Source organism: Schistocerca piceifrons, chromosome 1, assembly GCF_021461385.2.
Source record: "Schistocerca piceifrons isolate TAMUIC-IGC-003096 chromosome 1, iqSchPice1.1, whole genome shotgun sequence".
NCBI classification, from domain to species: domain Eukaryota; kingdom Metazoa; phylum Arthropoda; class Insecta; order Orthoptera; family Acrididae; genus Schistocerca; species Schistocerca piceifrons.
In genome coordinates, this window is record NC_060138.1 from 607,985,848 (window position 1) to 608,007,782 (window position 21,935).

General features: G+C 38.7%; 1 protein-coding gene across 1 annotated transcript in view; it reads left to right on the top strand.

The window, feature by feature from the left end:
• Window positions 1-21,935, top strand: part of LOC124803881 (serine/threonine-protein kinase fused) — a 211,018-nt gene that overhangs the window by 143,862 nt on the left and 45,221 nt on the right. Inside the window, exons 8-9 of the mRNA XM_047264708.1 lie at window positions 14,381-15,050; window positions 20,351-20,476. Coding sequence (XP_047120664.1) covers window positions 14,381-15,050; window positions 20,351-20,476 — 796 coding nt within the window. The remainder of the gene's footprint in view (window positions 1-14,380; window positions 15,051-20,350; window positions 20,477-21,935) is intronic.

Here is a 21,935-nt window from a genome sequence, read left to right on the forward strand (position 1 = left end):
TGTATGAATGTATGTACTTGTAACAGAAAAAGAGTAAGCATTCAAAAAACAGTGTGAACGCTGTTTACTGCTGTGTGGCTCTGCACTCCACACATCGGTCGGTCTACTGTAGGTGGGTGGCTGCCTTTTCTTTATTTTATGTTCAGTGTCACTAATATCATTTCATGTCACACACCTTCACTGAATTCATTCTTATTGATCCATTCATTTCATGTTGTGCTGTTGGAACATCTCCTCTGACAGGGTAAGTCACGGCTCATCACCTCTGTTCCCACAGTGGTGTTGTTCCGGCACACCTCATGAGAGAACCTCCAGTGATAGTGTTCATAAATCCTAGATGATATACTAGCCATTACTCATTTTCAATATATTGTTTGATCTGTGACCAATAGTTACATAACAGAGTTAGTGATGGCAATAGATATTAACCCCTTAAGTAACAAAGCATTTTATCCAGCATAAAAATGAAATTCATGACAGTATGTACTCTTTGGGAATGGTAATCAATAATACTGCTTAATTTATTGTGCATTTCCAAGTCCATCATATTTTATGGGGTGATAAATAATCATACCAATGAAGTTGTAGCACAAAATGTGCACAATAGTTAGTAAACATATGCCCTCAGGAGGGAGACATTAAAGGACTGGAGTTCACACCCAACTTTACATCATGCATATAAATCTACATTTACAACCATTTCATTATCAAAACCAGTTTCAAGGCTTTCATGAAATGTTTCTTCAACCACAGGCAAATACTGTTCTTACCTGTTGCATGTGTACTAGATGCTTCACTCACTGGTCCATTTGACACTGCGTTACTCAGTTACCGTAGTAGTGTTTGAAACTAGAAATAGTAATTACATCAAAGACTCCTCCAAATTCTGAATCTTCTGCTTGTTCCTCTGTAACTGCTTCCCAGCAGTTCAGTACACAATCAGCCAGAACTTCATCTTCAATTGTTATATAACTGAAATAAATATTCACAACCTCAGGAAACTCTAACTGTAAAAATCAACCCAAAATGGATGACAATACACCTATTACATTCAAATGTTTGCATGAACTGTTTTCGTCGTGTTGCAGATTTCCAGTAATCATCCTACATGTGCACTGTCAATGGAAATAATTTGTATTATCTCAGCTGCTAACATTTTTTAGATACTTTGTGGAACAACATTATCTACAATATTCATTCTTCATTAGATGAAGCATTTCACAGCATATTATCTGTAAAATTATATGTAATTAGGAACTATTCATTCTTCATTAGATGAAGCATTTCACAGCATATTATCTGTAAAATTATATGTAATTAGGAACTGAAACCATGACAACATACATGTGTGGCATAATAGAAAACTAGATGTAACTATGCTTACAAACCACTCACCCATTGATTTAGAAACAATTGGGTTGGACCTTCTGGGGTCGCACTGCTATTGGCTTAAGCGTATGATGTCACCAGGAATTCTGTTCCAAGAAGCTCCACGAGAGTTGTAACACAAGCCTCAGAATTGTGTGTTGTTAGTGCTGATGCATTGCTTAGACCTAAAATTAGAATAAACGCTTCTGCATTATAAAAACAACTACCTTTAAAGACTTTAATAGTAAGAAGAAGATGAACTTACTGTGTTCATAAATACTCACTGTACCTCAGGTAGATGAGGATGCAAAATTTTTTTTATTTTTCTTGTTTTAGTTTGTGTGCTCAAATGCCTTATTATAATGAAGGTTCTTGGACTTATGTTGAGACAAACCACTTGTGATACATTTCAGGAAACTTTCACATTATTGTAGAAATTATCTTTTGCATCACTGTGTCACACTTAGCAACAGTCGCCCACGAAAACTGCAAAATGTCATTTCAGACTCGTTTATTTTATTGAACCAGTCAGTTGAAGAAGTGAGCCCACCTCTCTAGATAACGGAGATCCAGTCATTACTGGTGATGCAGTCTGAACCCGGTAGAAGTTTCTCTGGGACTGAACCCAAGGAACTGCCAATGTAAGTCAAATCTAGCCTGATGTGAAACACTGTCTAATTTGTTGCTTTATTACAGAAGAAAACTATCACTTGGCTCTAAATAATGAAAAGTGTGAAGTCAACCACATGTGTACTAAAAGGCATCCTCTAAATTTCAGTTACACAAATCTAAACACTGTAAATTCAACTAAATACTTATATATTGCAGTTATGAATAACTTAAACTGGAACGATCACATAGATACTGTTGTGGGGAAAGCAAACCAAAAACAGCACTTTATTAGCAGGACACTTACCCAAAAATCTACTAAAGAGACTGCTTACACTTCACTTGTGTCCACTTATGGAGTACTACTGTGCAATGTGGGAACTGCATAGATGACATCAGTGGAGGCTGTCGAAAAAATTCAGAGAAGGGCAGCTCATTTTGTATTATCATGAAATAGAGGAGAAAGTGTCATGGGTATGAAACACAAATTGCGATGTCAATAATTTAAACATTGGCCTTTTTTGTTACTGCAGGATCTTCTCGTGAAATTTCAAACAGCAACTTTGTCCTCTGAATACAAATATTTTGTTGGCACCCCCTGACTTAGGAAGAAATGGTCGTCATAATAAAATAAGAGGGAAAAGAGCTCACATTGAAAGATTTAAGTGTTCATTTTGCCCATGCACTTTTTGAGAATGGAATGGTAGAGAAATAGCTTGAAGGTGGCTCGATGAACTCTCTGCCAACTAGCTTATTGCAAAATGTAGAGTAGTCATGTAGATGTAGAAGAAGCACATCTACTTACTTCCACAACATACTTCAAATACTTGGCTTGCAGGACCTTGTTACATATTTTTTACAAAGCATAGTTTCCTCTTCTCAGCAGTTATATTTCAGATTTTTAATCTGTCTATTTTCTCTTCAGTTGAAACATCTGGGCTGAGAGGCCGTGGTTGATGTATAAAATTTCCACAGATCGTTTCGCCTCCATCTGCGGGAGACATCTTCCGAGGTCGTCTGGCTACTGCCACTAAGGCTCCAGGTACTCTCGCATTTATAGAGCACATAGAGGGCACCACCATTCGTCACATGATGCTGATGGTATGCTTATCTTTGGAAGGCGTCATCATTCTCAATTAAGAGTAACGGATTGTCATTCTGCTGGCGCAATGTCGACATCCATATTTTGTCTAACTTTAAAACTTCCTCTTTTCTATTAAAATTGTTATGGTGTTTGTGAATCTCTATTGCTTCTCTATACATGTGCGCATGATATTGGGATGACGTGCCAGAACGCTTGTCTCATTAAATTTAATTTCGTGGTTCCCATCGCGAAAAATATGCTCAGCTATGGCCGATTTATCGATGTGTCCTAAGCGACAGTTTCTTTTATGTTCGGCTAAGCGGGTGTTTACACTTCCTTTCCTTGTTCCAGTACATACTTGCTCACAATTGCATGGGATTTTTTACACGCCAGGTGTTGCTAGGGGGTGTTGGGCGTCTTTTGCAGTTCTTAAATATTCCTTAATCTTCTTGGTGGGTCTGAAGATCGTTTTGATCCCATACTTGGCCAGAACTTTCCCAACACAGTCCGTGACTTTATTTATGAATGGTTGGAAAACTTTTCCAGTAGGTGACCGTTGTTGCTCTGGACTTCTGGCTTCTTTTCTTCTTTGATGGAGGGCTCAATCAATTTCCTTGCTGGTATATCAATTTTTCATGGAGGCTGACCGTAAGTGATTTAGTTCATCTTGTAAGTAAGCTGGCTTGCAGATTTTGTTGGCTCTGTCCACCAAGGTTTTCATGACACCTCTTTTTTGCCTCGGATGATGGTTAGATTCCTTGTGGAGGTATCGATCCGTGTGAGTGTTCTCTCTATATACCGCATGGCTCAGTGTCCCATCCATCCATTTAATTACTGACACATCCAGGAAAATGAGTTGACCGTTGCTCTCTTTCTCCATCATAAACTGTATCTTCGGGTTAATACTTTTCAGATGCACCAAGAAGACACCCAACTCTTCTTCACCATGAGTTCACACTACAAATGGGCATCAACATAGTGGTACCATTTAGCTGGCTTTTTACTGGCAGTCTGCAGTGCTGTTTGAAGATCTCCATAAATAAATTGGCAACAGCTAGGCTGAGAGGGCTTCCCATCACCACACCATCGATCTGTTCATAAAACTCGTTGTTGTACTGGAAATAAGTTGTTGTCAGGCAGTGTTTAAATAAAGCCACTATGTCAGTCATAAAAATATCTGCTATATATGAAATAGCTTCGTTTACAGGCACCATGGTAAACAATGACACTACATTGAAGCTCACAAGAATATCACTTGTGCTGACGTTAATCTCCCTCAGTTTTTCAATAAAATGTGCCGAGTTTTTAATGTAACTGTCCGTTCTGCCATTGTATGGTTGCAGCATGCAGGCGAGATATCTGGCCACCTTGTGTGTTGGAGATCCCATGGCGCTCACGATCGGTCTGAATGGGACCTGTGGTTTATGTACCTTTGGGAGTCCATCAAGTCTGGGAGGACAAGCTTCCATGTTGCAGGGTTGTTTTTTATCATCCAAAGAAAGAGAAGATTGTTTTACCATTGGATTGGTATTCCCCAAAATTTTGGCTGTAGGATCCTTCTGAAGCTTTTTATACTTGTTGGGATCCAAAAGGTCACTAATCTTCCTGTTATAATCTTCGGTGTTCAGCAAAACCATAGCATTTCCTTTATCAGCTTCAAGTACAATAATGCTCTTATCCGCATTGATCTCTCTCTGTGCCCTCCTTTCCACTTGAGACAAATTGTTGGCAGCTCTTGAACTGTGATTAACATGGCTGGAACAGAATTAAGAAAAGAGGAACACTCAGTTGTATCGAAAGGAGGCAACTTTGCAGTCACACCACTAAAGGTTCCTACAGAGGTCATCATAGCGAACGTGGAAGCGGGAATCCGTTTGTTATCATGGCATTCCGCAGATGAAATCAGGACTGAAACAGCCAAAATGTTACGCCAAGCGAAACCACCTACCAGCAATTTGTCTCAAGCAGAAAGGAGGGCACTGAGTTGCAGCTGATAAAGGAAATGCTACAGTTTTGCTGAACACCTAAGATTATCACAAGAAGATTAGTGACCTTTTGGATACCAATAAGTATAAAAAGCTTCAGAAGGATCCTACAGCCAAAATTTTGAGAAATACTAATCAAATGGTAAAACAATCTTCTCTTTCTTCAGATGATAAAAAACAACTCTGCAACACGGAAGCTTATCCTTCCAGACTTTATGGACTCCCTAAGATACATAAACCACAGGTCCCTTTGAGACCGATTTTGAGTGCCATAGGATCTCCAACACAAGAGGTGGCCAGATGTCTTGCCTGCTTGCTGCAACCATACATTGGCAGAATGGACAGTTACATTAAAAACTTTGCGAATTTTATTGAAAAACTGAGGGAGATTAACGTCAGCCCAAGTGACATTCTTGTGAGCTTTGATGTAGTGTCATTGTTTACCATGGTGCTTATGTTGTTGTTGTTGTTGGTTGTTGTTGTGGTCTTCAGTCCTGAGACTGGTTTGATGCAGCTCTCCATGCTACTCTATCCTGTGCAAGCTTCTTCATCTCCCAGTACCTACTGCAACCTACATCCTTCTGAATCTGGTTAGTGTATTCATCTCTTGGTCTCCCTCTACGATTTTTACCCTCCACGCTGCCCTCCAATACTAAATTGGTGATCCCTTGATGCCTCAGAACATGTCCTACCAACCGATCCCTTCTTCTAGTCAAGTTGTGCCACAAACTTCTCTTCTCTCCAATTCTATTCAATACCTCCTCATTAGTTATGTGATCTACCCATCTAATCTTCAGCATTCTTCTGTAGCACCACATTTCGAAAGCTTCTATTCTCTTCTTGTCTAAACTAGTTATCGTCCATGTTTCACTTCCATACATGGCTACACTCCATACAAATACTTTCAGAAACGACTTCTTGGCACTTAAATCTATACTCGATGTTAACAAATTTCTCTTCTTCAGAAACCCTTTCCTTCCCATTGCCAGTCTACATTTTATATCCTCTCTACTTCGACCATCATCAGTTATTTTGCTCCTCAAATAGAAAAATTCGTTTATTACTTTAAGTGTCTCATTTCCTAATCTAATACCCTCAGCATCACCCGACTTAATTCGACTACATTCCGATATCCTCGTTTTGCTTTTGTTGGTGTTCATCTTATATCCTCCTTTCAAGACACTATCTATTCCGTTCAACTGCTCTTCCAAGTCCTTTGCTGTCTCTGACAGAATTACAATGTCATCGGCGAACCTCAAAGTTTTTATTTCTTCTCCATGAATTTTAATACCTACTCTGAATTTTTCTTTTGTTTACTTCACTGCTTGCTCAATATACAGATTGAATAACATCTGGGAGAGGCTGCAACCATGTCTCACTCCCTTCCCAACCACTGCCTCCCTTTCATGCCCCTCAACTCTTATAACCGCCATTTGGTTTCTATACAAATTGTAAATAGCCTTTCGCTCCCTATATTTTACCCCTGCCACCTTCAGAATTAGAAAGAGAGTATTCCAGTCAATATTGTCAAAAGCTTTCTCTAAGTCTACAAATGCTAGAAACGTAGGTTTGCCTTCCCTTAATCTAGCTTCTAAGATAAGTTGTAGGGTCAGTATTGTCTCACGTGTTCCGATATTTCTACGTAACCCAAACTGATCTTCCCCAAGGTCGGCTTCTACTAGTTTTTCCATTCGTCTGTAAAGAATTTGCATTAGTATTTTGCAGCCGTGACTTATTAAACTGATAGTTCAGTAATTTTCGCATCTGTCAAAACCTGCTTTCTTTGGGATTGGTATTATTATATTCTTCTTGAAGTCTGAGGGTATTTCGCCTGTCTCATACATCTTGCTCACCAGATGGTAGAGTTTTGTCAGGACTGGCTCTCCCAAGGTCGTCAGTAGTTCTAATGGAATGTTGCCTACTCCCGGGGCCTTGTTTCGACTCAGGTCTTTCAGTGCTCTGTCAAACTCTTCCCGCAGTATCATATCTCCCATTTCGTCTTCATCTACATCCTCTTCCATTTCCATAATATTGTCCTCAAGTACATCGCCCTTGTATAGACACTCTATATACTCCTTCCATCTTTCTGCTCTCCCTTCTTTGCTTAGAAATGGGTTTCCATCTAAGCTCTTGATATTCATACAAGTGGTTCTCCTTTCTCCAAAGGTCTCTTTAATTTTCCTGTAGGCAGTATCTATCTTACCCCTAGTGAGATAAGCCTCTACATCCTTACATTTATCCTCTAGCCATGCCTGCTTAGCCATTTTGCACTTCCTGTCGATCTCATTTTTGAGACGTTGGTATTTCTTTTTGCCTGCTTCATTTACTGCATTTCTATATTTTCTCCTTTCATCAATTAAATTCAATATTTCTTCTGTTACCCAAGGATTTCTACTAGCCCTCGTGTTTTTACCTACTTGATCCTCTGCTGCCTTCACTAATTCATCCCTCAAAGCTACCCATTCTTCTTCTACTGTATTTCTTTCCCCCATTCCTGCCATTTGTTCCCTTACGCTGTCCCTGAAACTCTGTACAACCTTTAGTTTAGTCAGTTTAGCCAGGTCCCATCTCCTTAAATTCCCACCTTTTTGCAGTTTCTTCAGTTTTAATCTGCAGTTCATAACCAATAGATTGTGGTCAGAGTCCACATCTGACCCTGGGAATGTCTTACAATTTAAAACCTGGTTCCTAAATCTCTGTCTTACCATTATATAATCTATCTGAAATCTGTCAGTATCTCCAGGCTTCTTCCACATATACAATCTTCTTTTATGATTCTTCAACCAAGTGTTAGCTATGATTAAGTTGTGCTCTGTACAAAATTCTACCAGGCGGCTTCCTCTTTCATTTCTTAGCCCCAATCCGTATTCACCTACTACGTTTCCTTCTCTCCCTTTTCCTACTATCGAATTCCAGTCATCCATGACTAATAAATTTTTGTCTCCCTTCACTATCTGAATAATTTCTTTTATTTCATCATACATTTCTTCAATTTCTTCATCATCTGCAGAGCTAGTTGGCATATAAACTTGTACTACTGTAATAGGCATGGGCTTTGTGTCTATCTTGGCGACAATAATGTGTTCACTATGCTGTTTGTAGTAACTTACCCGCATTCCTATTTTTTTATTCATTATTAAACTTACCGTATTTACTCGAATCTAAGCCGCACTTTTTTTCAGGTTTTTGTAATCCAAAAAACCGCCTGCGGCTTAGAATCGAGTGCAAAGTAAGCGGAAGTTCTGAAAAATGTTGGTAGGTGTCGCCACAACTAACTTCTGCCGTCAAATATATGTCGCGCTACACAGGGATGCTTTGCAGGCACAAAGATAAATACTGGCGCCAAAACCTCTGCGCCGGTAAATAAATGAAAAGGTAGAAGAATGTAAACATTATGCCATGTATTCTTTCGTGTTTGCTACTATTTCATTTAAATCCTAATAAACTACGAAACTAGAACAGCAAACGCGGAAGAATATACATATTATGTCATGTTTATATTCGTATTATTCTTATGCTGAATAGTGATACAGTCAGAAACTAAGCACAGCAATTGACTAGATTTTTAAATCTAAGATGACGCTAATTTCTGTGCAGAATGTAATGTACTAAAGAGTCGTCTGCAAAGATTTTCAAACAGAGAAAAATTTTCGCCAATCTCTCGTTCAGAACATCTTCTATCATACGCAGTCTATTATTTGGTTCTTGTTGATCATTATCAAAGAAAGCATCAGTTTAAGTAACAACAAATAGCAGACTCGCGCCATTGTTTCGCTTATTAGACAATTCCTCTTTTTTTATTGCAAGCCCCGGTAGCGCGCACAAAAGCAAGCCATGCCGCGAGCGGCGACAGGTCTTAAACACGCATTATCAGAATGTAACCAACAATGCATGGTACAGTACAATAATGCATTTTCAGCTTAGAGTGACATAAGTACCTATAACAAAGAGAACGGCACTTATCAGATCAAAGCAATATAAGCAATCAATTCAAACCAGACGAAGCACGCGAAAAAGGAAGGGTACCCGTATAAATACGGACGGAGCGCCTGACACATAGCAATGGCTACCTGGTAAAGCTTAACTGTTAAGCTTACGACTCGAACCAAACTACTGTATCTTCATCCATTCGACCTCAATTGTGTTTCACGTTACAATGGACCAACTGTTTTTCGATTTGGAGGGGCGGTCTAAAACTTTTCTGTCGTCTTGAATTTCGAGTCTCAAATTTCAGGAGCGGCTTAGATGCGGGAAATTTTTTTATTCCTTGATTTCGAGTCTCATTTTTCGGGTGCGGCTTAGATTCGAGTGCGGCGTAGATTCGAGTAAATACGGTACTCCTGCATTACCCCTATTTGACTTTGTATTTATAACCCTGTATTCACCTGACCAAAAGTCTTGTTCCTCCTGCCACCGAACTTCACTAATTCCCACTATATCTAACTTTAACCTATCCATTTCCGTTTTTAAATTTTCTAACCTACCTGCCCAATTAAGGGATCTGACATTCCACACTCCGATCTGTAGAACGCCAGTTTTCTTTCTCCTGATAACAACGTCCTCTTGAGTAGTCCCTGCCCTGCCCGGAGGTACGAATGGGGGACTATTTTACCTCCGGAATACATAGCTTATAAATGAAGCTATTTCATATATAGCAGATATTTTTATGACTGACGTAGTGGCTTTATTTAAACACTGCTTGACAACAACTTATTTCTAGTATAACAACGACAACGAGTTTTACAAACACATCAATGGGGTAGCGATGGGAAGCCCTCTCAGCCCAGCTGTTGCCAATTTATTTATGGAGATCTTCGAACAGTGAGTGCTGCAGACTGCCAGTAAAAAGCCAGCTAAATGGTACCACTGTGTTGATGACACATTTGTAGTGTGGACTCATGGTGAAGAAGAGTTGGATGTCTTCTTGGTGCATCTGAAAAGTATTAACCCGAAGATACAGTTTATGATGGAGAAAGAGAGCAACGGTCAACTCAATTTCCTGGATATGTCGGTAATTAAACAAGTGGATGGGACGCTGGGCCACGCGGTATATAGAGAGAACACTCACACGATCGATACCTCCACAAGGAATCCAACCATCATCCTAGGCAAAAAAGAGGTGTCATGAAAACCTTGGTGGACAGAGCCAACAAAATCTGTGAGCCGGCTTACTTACAAGATGAACTAAATCACTTACGGTCAGCCTTCGCGAAAAATGGATATACCAGCAAGGAAATCAAAAGTCCAGAGCTACATCCTACCGTTCATTACTAAAGTCACAGACCGTATTGGGAAAGTTCTGGCCAAGTATGGGATCTATACAATCTTCAGACCCACCAAGAAGATTAAGGAATATTTAAGAACTGAAAAAGATGCCCGACACCCCAACACCTGGGGGATACAAAATTCCATGCGGCTGTGGACAAGTATGTATTGGAACAATGAAAAGAAGTGTAAACACCCACTTAGCCGAACATAAAAGAAACTGTCGCTTAGTACACATCGATAAATCGGCCGTAGCTGAGCATGTTTTTCGCGTTGGGAACCATGAAATTAAATTTAATGAGACAAGCGTTCTGGCACGAACATCCCAATATCATGCACACATGTATAGAGAAGCAATAGAGATTCACAAACACCATAACAATTTTAATAGAAAAGAGGAAGTTTTAAAGTTAGACAAAATATGGATGTCGACGTTGCGCCAGCAGAATTACAATCCATTACTCTTAATCGAGAATGATGACGTCTTCCATAGATAGGCATATCATCGGCATCATGTGACGAATGGTGGTACCTTCTATGCGCTCTATAAAATGCGAGAGTACCTGGAGCCTCAGTGGCAGTAGCCGGATGACCTCAGAAGATGTCGCCCTCAGATGGAGACTAAACGTTAGGTGGAAATTTTATACATCGACCACAGCGTCTCAGCCCGGAAGTTTCAACTGAAGACAGCATTGGCCGTGAAAGCCTACATTGTATGTCTATTTTCTGTTTAGCAGTAACAATTAGGCCAAGAAATATCTCTGTACTGGTCGATTGATGGATAATTTAATTTTATCTAACTTAATTTTCTTTGGAGATAAACATTCTAAAGTCTGTCTCTTTCGACACTGGCGATATCTTACTCATGTTACTTATTAATAAAAGAAAATCTATTTTCGAATGGCACTAGTTCCTGCAGTTGTAGAAATAAAATGTTTGTAAATGCTGTAAAAAAATAATAATAATGCCAGGCTGATAATACATAGAAATGTGTTTCTAAAGATGATGACTGTCTAGTATTTATATGTATGTTGCCCTTGCTGGTGCTTGTGACAACCTCGGATGCACCCCCATGCCAATTTGGGATTTTTTGTAATGGAATAAAGTCATCCTTTAATTATCTTTTCAGAGGAAACCCCAGAACCTCATTTTTTAAGTCCCATTCATAACATTCTGGAAGGAAATGATGTCAACAAATCCTTCCATTATTCACATTAACAGGATCGGTTCTCTTACGGAGTGACATACATTTGCACTCTAGTTCTCTTATCTTTTTGAAATTGATGATAAACATCATCCTCAGTTTTATACAAAGTATTTTTACATTCAGCAATAGCACAATGATTTCTAATTTTGCTCACAGTACTACAAAACAAGCAGCAAGAAGAATAGCTGATTAGCAGCTGTGGTCTATTTATTTCAATTCAGGGACTGTGCAGGAAGCCTTGATTCATGCTATTATTCACTTGCTCGCTGGTAACTGAAGTTTATTGTAAAATGGTATGTGTGTGTGTGTGTGTGTGTGTGTGTGTGTGTGTGTGTGAAGTTAGTAACATTTCGGGATGTCTGTAAGAAGAGAAAAGTCCAAAATGAGACAATGATGAAGTTTTAGTAGCAAAGCAAGATTGCCTTAATGCTAGGAGTCAGCATTTGATATTTTGTATTTAACTTTCAGTTTCTTAGCTCCTTCTTCATAAAATGTAGCAAGATAGCTTTAATACCAATTGTACATGAAGCCTATCTTAAAAAGTGTATTGTCTTTGCATATTTCTTTAATTATCGTAGCTCCATAATAGATACATAGGGCCTACACACAGAGGTTGTTCTGAAGTTGTCGATGCATTGTCTGATGTACACTCTCTTAGCAAGGTTTGTGTGGAATCTTCGCAACCAGTCCCTGAATCATTGCATGGTATTTTTGGAGCTCGTAGACTCTCTGGTCATTGTTGTGGCTTAAGAATGTGTGTTAAGAAAGTCTGTCTTCAATTTAGATATTTAATGGTAACTGCACATAAGTATGTTCGTAGCAGACAACATTGTTATTTTCATCGCTGGAACTGCTGCTCTACTCAAAACCTTTCCTTAATGAACATTAGTGTTTTATGTGCTGTAACAAGCCCAGTTATTCATTGGTCATCAGGTTATGAAATCAAGGCTGAGTGCACTCATTTCTCTCCCCCTGTGGCATGCTTCGTAAATATTCATAAAATGAATGACACATTATACTTACTCCTACTGAAATTTAAAAGTAAGTTTTTACTACACTGTGCAAATCAAATAATCAACTTGTCGGTCTTTACAGATTACGCATTCTGAATTAAAGTCAGGCAAGATATGTTCATTTTTTTACTTACTTATGAAGTAAAGAACTCTAAAATAATTGCGAACCATCAGGCATTAATATGTTCACATGTACATACATACCCCGCAAGCCACCATGTGGTGTGTGGTGAAGGTACCTTGTACCCCTACTCCTTATTTCCTTTCCTGTCCCTCTCACCTATAGAGTGAATGAAAAATGGCTCTCTGTATGCCTTCATACAAGTCCTAATTTTTCGTATCTTCAAGGTCCTTGCATGAAATGTATGTTGACGGCAGTAGAATCATTTTGCAGTCAGCTTCAAACACTGGTTCTCCGAATTTTGTTAGCAGTGTTTCTTAAAAAGAACTTCACCTTCCCTTCAGAGATTCCTGTTTGAGTTCACAAAGCGTCTCCTTAATACTTGGGTGTTGATTGAACCTACCAGTAACAAATCTAGCAGCATGCCACTAAATTGCTTGGATGTCTTCCATTAATCTACCTGGTGGGATACCCCAAAACTCAAGCAATACTCAAGAATGGATCACATTTGTGTTCTGCGCACAGTCTCCTATACAAATGAGCTACTTTCCCAAACTTCTCCCAATAAAATGAGGTCAACCATTTGCTTTCCCCACTACAATCCTTACATGCTTATTCCATTTCATATCACTTTGTTACATTATGTCTAGATATTTAATTGACATGACTGTTAAGCAGTATACTACTAATTCTGTTTTCAAACATTGTAGAATTGACCATTTTTTTTCCATTCTCGTCTGCATTAACTGACATTTTTCTACATTTAGAGCTAGCTGCCATTCCTCACATCAACTAAAAATTTTGTCTAAATCATGTTGTATACTTCTACACTTGACAACACCACCTTCCTTCACACCTCAGTGTCATCAGCAAATAGCCACAGATTTCTGCTCACCCTGTCCATCTGATCATTTATGCGCATAGAGAATAATAGTGGTCCTATCACACTTCCCCGAGGCCCTCCTGATGAAACACTTGTCTCAGATGAACCCTCGCTTTCAAGGACAACTTAATGTGTTCTATTACTTAAGAAGTCTTTGAGCCACTTACATGTCTGGCAACATATTCCGTATACTCATTCCTTTATTAACATATACCTGTAATTTTCAGTGCCTCACTAATGAAGGCTTGCATTGAATTCTTCTTCGCTTATCATTTTAATAGTTAAATTTTCTTTCTTCCAGTAAAAGAACATGTTCATTTTTAAGGTACTTAGCATTTTAATTCATAGAGTATTGTAATATGAAAATCTAAGTGACATGAAACTGATGTGTGTGTTTTGTTTTATATTTTGTTTATTATGAGGTTATGATAAGATATTATTAATGCCTTCAACACTTGTTCATCTTGTTCACAAAAACTAAAAATTTATTAAGTAAAATAGGAGTCAGAAATTATTTTTTATTTAATTATAAAAGATGGAGAGAAGATACAATTTAAGTGCAGTAATGAAGGTAGAATTCACTTGACAATGTTATATGTGAATGGTCATGAAAGGCAGTAGCAGAAGTGGTACAAAGTTGCTGATAAATTTTTAATTTAAGAAAAGGTGACTAAAAGAAATTAGTGAAATATGAATGTTCTTAATGGACTAAGATCATTTTCTAAAAATTAAAAAAATTAAAATAAATAAATAAATAAATAAATAACCCTTTTGTGTTGTATAGAGCTCTTAAAGATAAGAAAATACAATTTCACATGATTTCCTTTTTTCTCTCTCTCATCAAGGTTAATGTCAAGGATGCTGCAGAAAGCAGGAGAAGATGATTGCCAGATGACTACTACATCTCTGCTGGCAGAAGTTGGTGGAGTGAAAAATACAAAACTGTGTAATCGTAGCTACATAGCTGCAAATAATAAACATGGACCTAGTCACGTCAGAAATCTGAGTGACCCAGGTGTTCCCATGTTATATGGTGCTGCTTGCATTGAAGAACAGATGTGTGCCACTCTTACTAACTGGTTAGGGAAAGTGAGTATCACTCAAGTCGAAGATAAAACAAGAAAGGAGACTCCTTTCCACAATGTTTTGGACTGTAAAGAGGCTAATGACTGTTTTGAAGCAAATTCTGATTTCAAAGCCATATACACAGGTAACGGAAAAAGAGAGAGCAGCTCAGTTCCTGACAAAAGCAGAACAACATCAGTTTTTACTCTCCATGAGGAACGTGTCCCTATAGAGAATGAGGAATGGCTAGTTTTCTTGCAGCACAGCATGGAAGAAGTCATGGATGGTGATCTGGAGTCACTTTTACTTGAAAGCTTTCTTGGTATGGTTATGGCACCACTGCGGAATCCTCTAGCAAGCTGCCGTGTTGTGGAATATGTAGCATGTCTCTTGAGTCTTCCATTTTCCCTGGATGAGATAGGTGATGATGAAATAGATACACTAGAACAGGTGCGTACTCTTATTGTATTAATGTTTCAGTTTCACCTTTAAATAAAACTTGAAATCAGGGAGACACCTGCAGGTGAATGGTAGATGCGACATTGGTGCATTTATAGAGCAATTAATTGCAGTAGCTTTCAGAGGCTTTGGATTAATCCTCATTTTCCAATTGCTGCCGCTGTGCTTTTTTTTTAAAAAAAAAAAAGAAACCAATGCTGCCTCACAAAATTTATCTCCTACCTCCTTACTGTATATGTCATTACTTCTTCCGGCTGATACACTTGTTTCCTTCCTCCACTTTAACCTGTCTACTTTAATAATCACTCGCAAGTTTTCTTGCATTCAGGATAATACGTATTTTGTTGTTTATTTTTGTAAGATGGTAGGTTCAGAAGCAGTGTAGAAGGCAGAAGAAAAGCAAATGCTAGAAAACCTTTGTGATTGTCTCATATTTCTTTGTTCCTATGTGCCACCCACTATTCGTCTGCAGGTGATTGTTAGTAAGTCTTCATTTTTGTGTATTGTTTCCATCTTGAATTTTCATTGTAAGTTTAGCCTCTGTGTTAATCTTGATACAGGCTATATCTTAGTCCTGTGGTTTAGATGAGTAGGCCTACCTTTCATGGACCTATGGGCACTCCAAAATTCACTTGGTAATGGGGGGAGAGTTACAGCATTTGTGCCTCCTCTCACTGATATACTCTCTGGGACCAAATATCTACACTGTGGAAAAGAATTTGACTGATTCTTCTACAAACAAACATTTCTTATATTGACTTTGGACCATGTATTGTTTTTCAAACTGCGCATTGTCTCCTGTGCTATTTCATGATATTTATGTTTCACTTTGGGCTCATGTTTATCAATCATATCTGACATATAACAGTAAGATAACAACAGAAAATTAACAACATAATAATGAAAGCGGGAAACAAGTGATGAAAATCATTTGACAAACAAGGAGGAAATACATGAAGGAACAACTGGACTCAGTCAGTGAAAACTTTCACAAATAAAACACATGAGATTTTTGTAGGACTTTGGCAGGAATAATTCAAGGGTATATCCCTCAAAATTTATGTTTCAGAAAGTCAGATGGAAGACTCACTTTGACCTATCAGGAAAACTCTGGAAATGGCACTATATTTTTGGGAGTTCCTCAACTGCCCCGAACCCCCCTCAGGATTCCCTAAGCAACTTGTGACTTATACCCATGCTTCGCCCTTCACAAGAAGAAACCCTCAGACTCAAAAATAACAAAGTTTTTAGATAAAATGGTATCTCTGCAAAACTTCTGAAAAACCTTGGACCAAATTTCTCAGAGAACTCTCATAAATCATAACAGAGATTTGGCAGACAAAAAAACTTCCAGGAGATTTGAAATGTACCCTAATTCAGCCACTACACAAAAAAGTGACAAAACTGATTTAAATAACTATCAAGAAATCTACCTCTTGCAAGGTACATACAAAATTTTGTCATCAAGCCTCCTCCAAAGAGTTCAGGAGCAACTTGATCACAAAATTGGTGGATATCAAGCTGGCTCCACAGTGGTCAAAATTCTATAGAGCAAATATTCAATTTAAAAACATTATTAAAATACGAAACAGTCCTTTGTGAACTTGAAAGAAGGGGTATGATTTTGTGGATTGCCACTCCCACTCCCTTTTTGTTATCCTCGAAGAACAAGGACTTACCTCAAAAACTACAAATCTCATCTAACACTCACCAATACAACCATCAACATATAAAGTTCATGGGTGATGTGTCAGAACCAGTTCTGATCAAAATTTGTGTTCAGTAGGGTGACAATCTGTCCCATCCTCTTTCATCTGATTTTGAACTACTCTGAGAGTGGGAAAAATAACTTAAAAACCAACACTATTGGAAACCCACATGACTTGGAAGTCCTAAAAATGAAAACCAGATCTATTGCCTAGCTTTTGCAGATGATCTGACAATACAAGCAGATGATGAGACAGCAGCAAATAAACATATAGACACTCTCAAGGACGCACCGAAGGAGTTGCCCCCCCGGAGAATCTTCCAGAAAAACAATCTACATATGCTCAAAGCTTCCAATCAAAAGCTAGTTACAAAATATAGACATATTGAGAGAGTTCTATACTTCATGCGTTTACAGTATTGTTGAACCTAGACAGGGGGAAGAAAATAGCACAAATAATTTGGAAGCAAAAACTTAGGAGAGCTTACGGTAATATCTTAAACAAAAATTTATGTCCATACACACAAAAAACAGTCGCTATTACACAGTTATCAAGACTGAAGTCTTGTTCGCTAGTGAAATACTTACACAAATGGAAAAGGTAACATGGAAGGTATCCTAAAAGAAAAACATAAAATTCTAAGGGAGGTACTTGGCCCTAAAAGAAGATGGATGCAGACTTACTAGAAACTATTGAATCATGCAACAGACATAAGGGAACGAAGATTGAAATTTTATGGGAGTATCACAGGCTCCCTGTAAGATTTGTACATTCCTTTTATTTGTTCTGTTCACAGTTCATTTGAGAAGATTCAAAAATTTGTCTACCTCTTCCTTCGTTTTTGTTAGAATTTTTTTTTTTTTTTTTTTTTTTTTTTCTCCATTTGTGGTGACATGAGCATTTATAATTGCATAGGTTTTGTCCATTGTTTTAAAAGTCAGAGTTGCAGTTCTTGGTGATACTGCTTGAAAATCAGTTATTGGCTCTATTATTCTAATGTTCACTATAACTTGTGTTCCAAACTGGGGACATTTCTTCGTTATGCTCTGTCCTGGTTTCCCATTATAAATTCTGTAGCCTTGTGATTCAAATGGATCCTCTATCGTTTTTCTCATTTCTTGGAGCCCTGCTATTAATTTGCTTTAAAATTTAATTCGTCTTTGAAATTCTTGAGTTTTCTGGTCTTAAGTAGCAATTTTATGTCTTACATTGTTATGTAATGTATATGCTTATGTTGAATCTTCTTTTTGTGTATCAGTATGCTTTTGGATGATAGCAAATGCTCCACTTCATTGCTGTCTTCTAATTGGCTACCCCCTGAATCCATTGTAGCCTTTACCTACCTTTTTGGGCAGGACGATGATTCCCCCCCCCCCCCCTCCCCCCCCCCCCCCCTCCCAAAAAGGCCTTTCCACATTTGACTTTCAAAGCTAATTAATCTTAGGTGGAGCAAGCTCCAATTTACAGTCACAGTTGTTAGCCGCAGAGGGTGTGTTTGGTCCACAAGAGCTATCTTATTCCACCCCACTCCGCCAATAAGCTTGATTGGACACCCCTCCCCCCCCCCCCCCACCCCCACCCACTACCACCCTATCTGCTGCCTGGGATGCACTATGTAGGATTATTACCTCTCCTCCTGCTATGGCAGCTTAGTAGGTTTGTGCAATTAGCAACAAGTTCTATTACTTAAATTGTCTTTCTCCAGCTTTAACACTTACTTTTTTTGTAACAGATTTTACAACATTTGAAGACTCTTGATTAATCTTTTATGTGTGTCATGCAATCCTGATAAGCCCACTTCATAGAAGCACCAACAAACATAGTACATAACATATTTAACAAAATGTACTCTTTGTATCATTCTCTAACAATTGTTTATTCTTTGGATCTTCCTACTTACACCTTGAGAAACAATAATCTCTTGGTGTAATTTTAAAGGATACATACTAGTATCTCGAATTTTATTCATGAAGGGGGTCATTTTTCTGCCAGGGACTGATTTTTTTTCTTTTTCAATACACACTTGCACTTTTGGCACTTAGGCAATTGTAAAGTGCATAAAACAGTGCCTTTGCACAGGTCGAAAATATCAGACCATTTCACAGACATCAATATATGAGGTCTGTTCAAAAAATTTGGAAACTTTTCCACAAATTCTTTTTTACGCTTGCCATTTACTTATTGTGTCTGGTCTCCTTTGAAATACTCTCCTCTACAATTGATACACCGCTCCCAATGCCATTTCCACTTCTAGGAGCAGTCTTGATATGCATCTTGCTGGATAGCATGAAGAGCCATTTGCAGATTTTCTTTTATCTCACCTTTCATTGCAAATATCATCCTTTTGAATGGGATTTTCAACTTTGGAAACAGAAGAAAGTCTGCAGGGGCCAGGTCAGGAAAGTACAGAAGATGAGGTAGCACAATGATTTTGTATTTTGTGCAATAGTCATGCACCAACAACGATGAATGTGTGGGTGCATTATTGTGACACACGAGCCTTGAATTGTGTCACCACATTTCAGGCTATTTCCTTCTCACATTTTCTCACAGATATTGCAACATGTCCCAATAGTACCATTGATTAACAGTTTGTCTCTGTGGCACAAATTTATAATGAACTAATCCTCCAAAGTAAAAAAAAAACTAACAGCATGGCTTTGACATTTGACCTGACCTGATGAGCATTTTTTGGTCTTGGAGAATCTTTCCTGACCCATTGTGAAGATCAAATCTTGGTCTCAACATCATAACCGTAGACCCACCCCTTTTCAGCAGTCGTGATTCTCTTAAGGAACATCTCGTTCTCATTTGTGCAATAGGAAAGCTCTTCACAGATTGTGAGGCAAATGTCTTTCTGGACTTGGCTCATGAGCCATGGGACCAACTTGGCAGCTACACAATACATTCCAAGATGCCGTGTCGGGATTTCATGACATGATCCAGATGAAATGTTACATTCTTGGACAGCCAGTCTTCGATTGTCACATACAGTTTCATAGACGTTTGTGACATAAGCCTTGTCAGTATACCTCACAGAGCATCCTGAATGGTCATCCCTGACCATTCGTAACACCAAGTATGGCTTAAGCACTCATCACCGTAGGGTCCCTGCATCTTTTGGTGTGTCTCTGTAAAAGTTTTCTTGAGTTTCAGGCAAAATGTAATGCAGACACATTGCACCTTTAACTCTGCCATCTCGAAATTTGCAAACTTTGCGACACAATGTTCTACTGAGTGTTCTCTCCTATGAACATCTCATTTGTAATTACTGGATACTGTTAACCTGTGTTTCATCGCTTCCATCTGTTGCAGAGTAGTAATGATGAAGTGGGCCTTTGTAGTTGGTACTGTCATGTTATGTATCCCACTTTGCTTTAATGCTGCATTTTATTAACATATAGAAGTCACTGCTTTGGTTATGACTGATATGTTATGAGTGTAATTCTTATTTCTACATTGCTACAGCAAATTTCTAACAATGATAAAATGAGAATGCTTTTACGCAAGTCATTAATATGCATATGCCTGTAGCTAAGTGACTACATACCATAAATTATTTTGAGGTTTTTTTCCCCCCAGATTTATGCAGATGTTCGTGTCATACCTAATTTTGTGCTTGCTTCAGTACTCTTAGCAAGACACCGGCGTTCTGAAACTGTTGACTGCGCAGATGAGATTCTGGAACTAAGTGCTGATGAACTTCAGGTAAGAATATTGTCTCTATAAATAAGTGTGTGATGGATTTGTGTTGAATTTAATCCATGAGCTGTGAGGTTTCAAAATTATAAAAAAACAGCAAACCGCTACTCTCTTGAAAGCTGCAGTCGTCACTTGAGGTCTTATTACATGGTTGAAGCTGGTTTCAGTCAAAGTGCTTTATTTATTAGTTCAAATTATTTAAACAGCATCTGTTAACAATATAACATAGATGGATAGATAAAAAATCTACTCACTAAGCAGCGGCAGGAGCCAATGGCTCCTTTTTCTGGCAGAAGAGGGGTGAAGATAAAGGCCTGGAGAGGTTTAGTCTACTAAAACATAGCGCATGAGTTAATAAGAGTGAAAAGCTAAGTGCACTGTATGTAACAGAGGTGGGAGGGGGCATGGTGAAAAATAGACAGTCAGAAAATGAAATGTGTAGAAAACTAAAATGGAGTGAAGAAAAGAATAGTTACTATGAGGAAATGCAGAAACAAGAGTAATTAAAGCAGATATGGGCAGTTGGGTGGCGAGAACGAAGGACATGTTTTTGTTCTAGTTCCCAGCTGCAGAGTTCAGAGAAACTCGTGTTTTGGAGAAGAATCCAGGTGGCACATGTGTTGAAACACACACCGAGGTTGTGACTGTAATGTTGTTGAGCATGCTGTGCAGCAGGATATTGTGTGTTGCCCAATACACCCTCCCCCCCATTCCCATTCATCCCGACAGATAACTGGGTGGTAGTCATGCCGATGTAAAAAGCGAAACAGTGCTTACATAACAACTGGTACATGAAGTGTCATTTCACAGGCGGCTTTCCCTTTGATAGTATATGTTTTGCCCGTTAAAGGCTGGAATCCATGTCAAACGTTCCTATCCATACTGCCATGAAATTCGAGACAAAGGTATTTGTTTGGATGCAGACTCTTTATAACAGTACCATTCTCACCTCAGCCTTCACTGGATGTAATTACCCCAACAGTTCAAAAACATATTTCCTGTGCCATCTGCTGATTCCTCCAAAAAAAAAACTTCAGAACGCACCACTTGTCACTCAGTATTATCCTGATCTTGAATGTATTAATTAGCTACTTCAACATGGCATGACTTCCTAAAAGCATGCCCTAAAATTTGGTCCATTCTGTCTGAGATTTTGCCTACTGCACCTAGAATAGCTTTTCATCACCCTCCCACAATATCCGTGTCAGACACTATACTCCTTCTGCACCCATCTCCCTACCCTATGGCTCCTACCCCTGCGACCGTCCCCACTGCAAGACTTGCCCTATGCACCCTCCTACCACCACCCATTCCAGCCCTTTAACTGGCAGAAAGGGAGTGCCATCTGTGAAATGGCACATCATATACCAGTTGTTATGTAAGCACTGTTCGGCCTTTTACATCGGCATGGCTACCACCCAGTTATCAGTCAGGGTGAATGGAAATAGGCAGAGGGTGTATACTG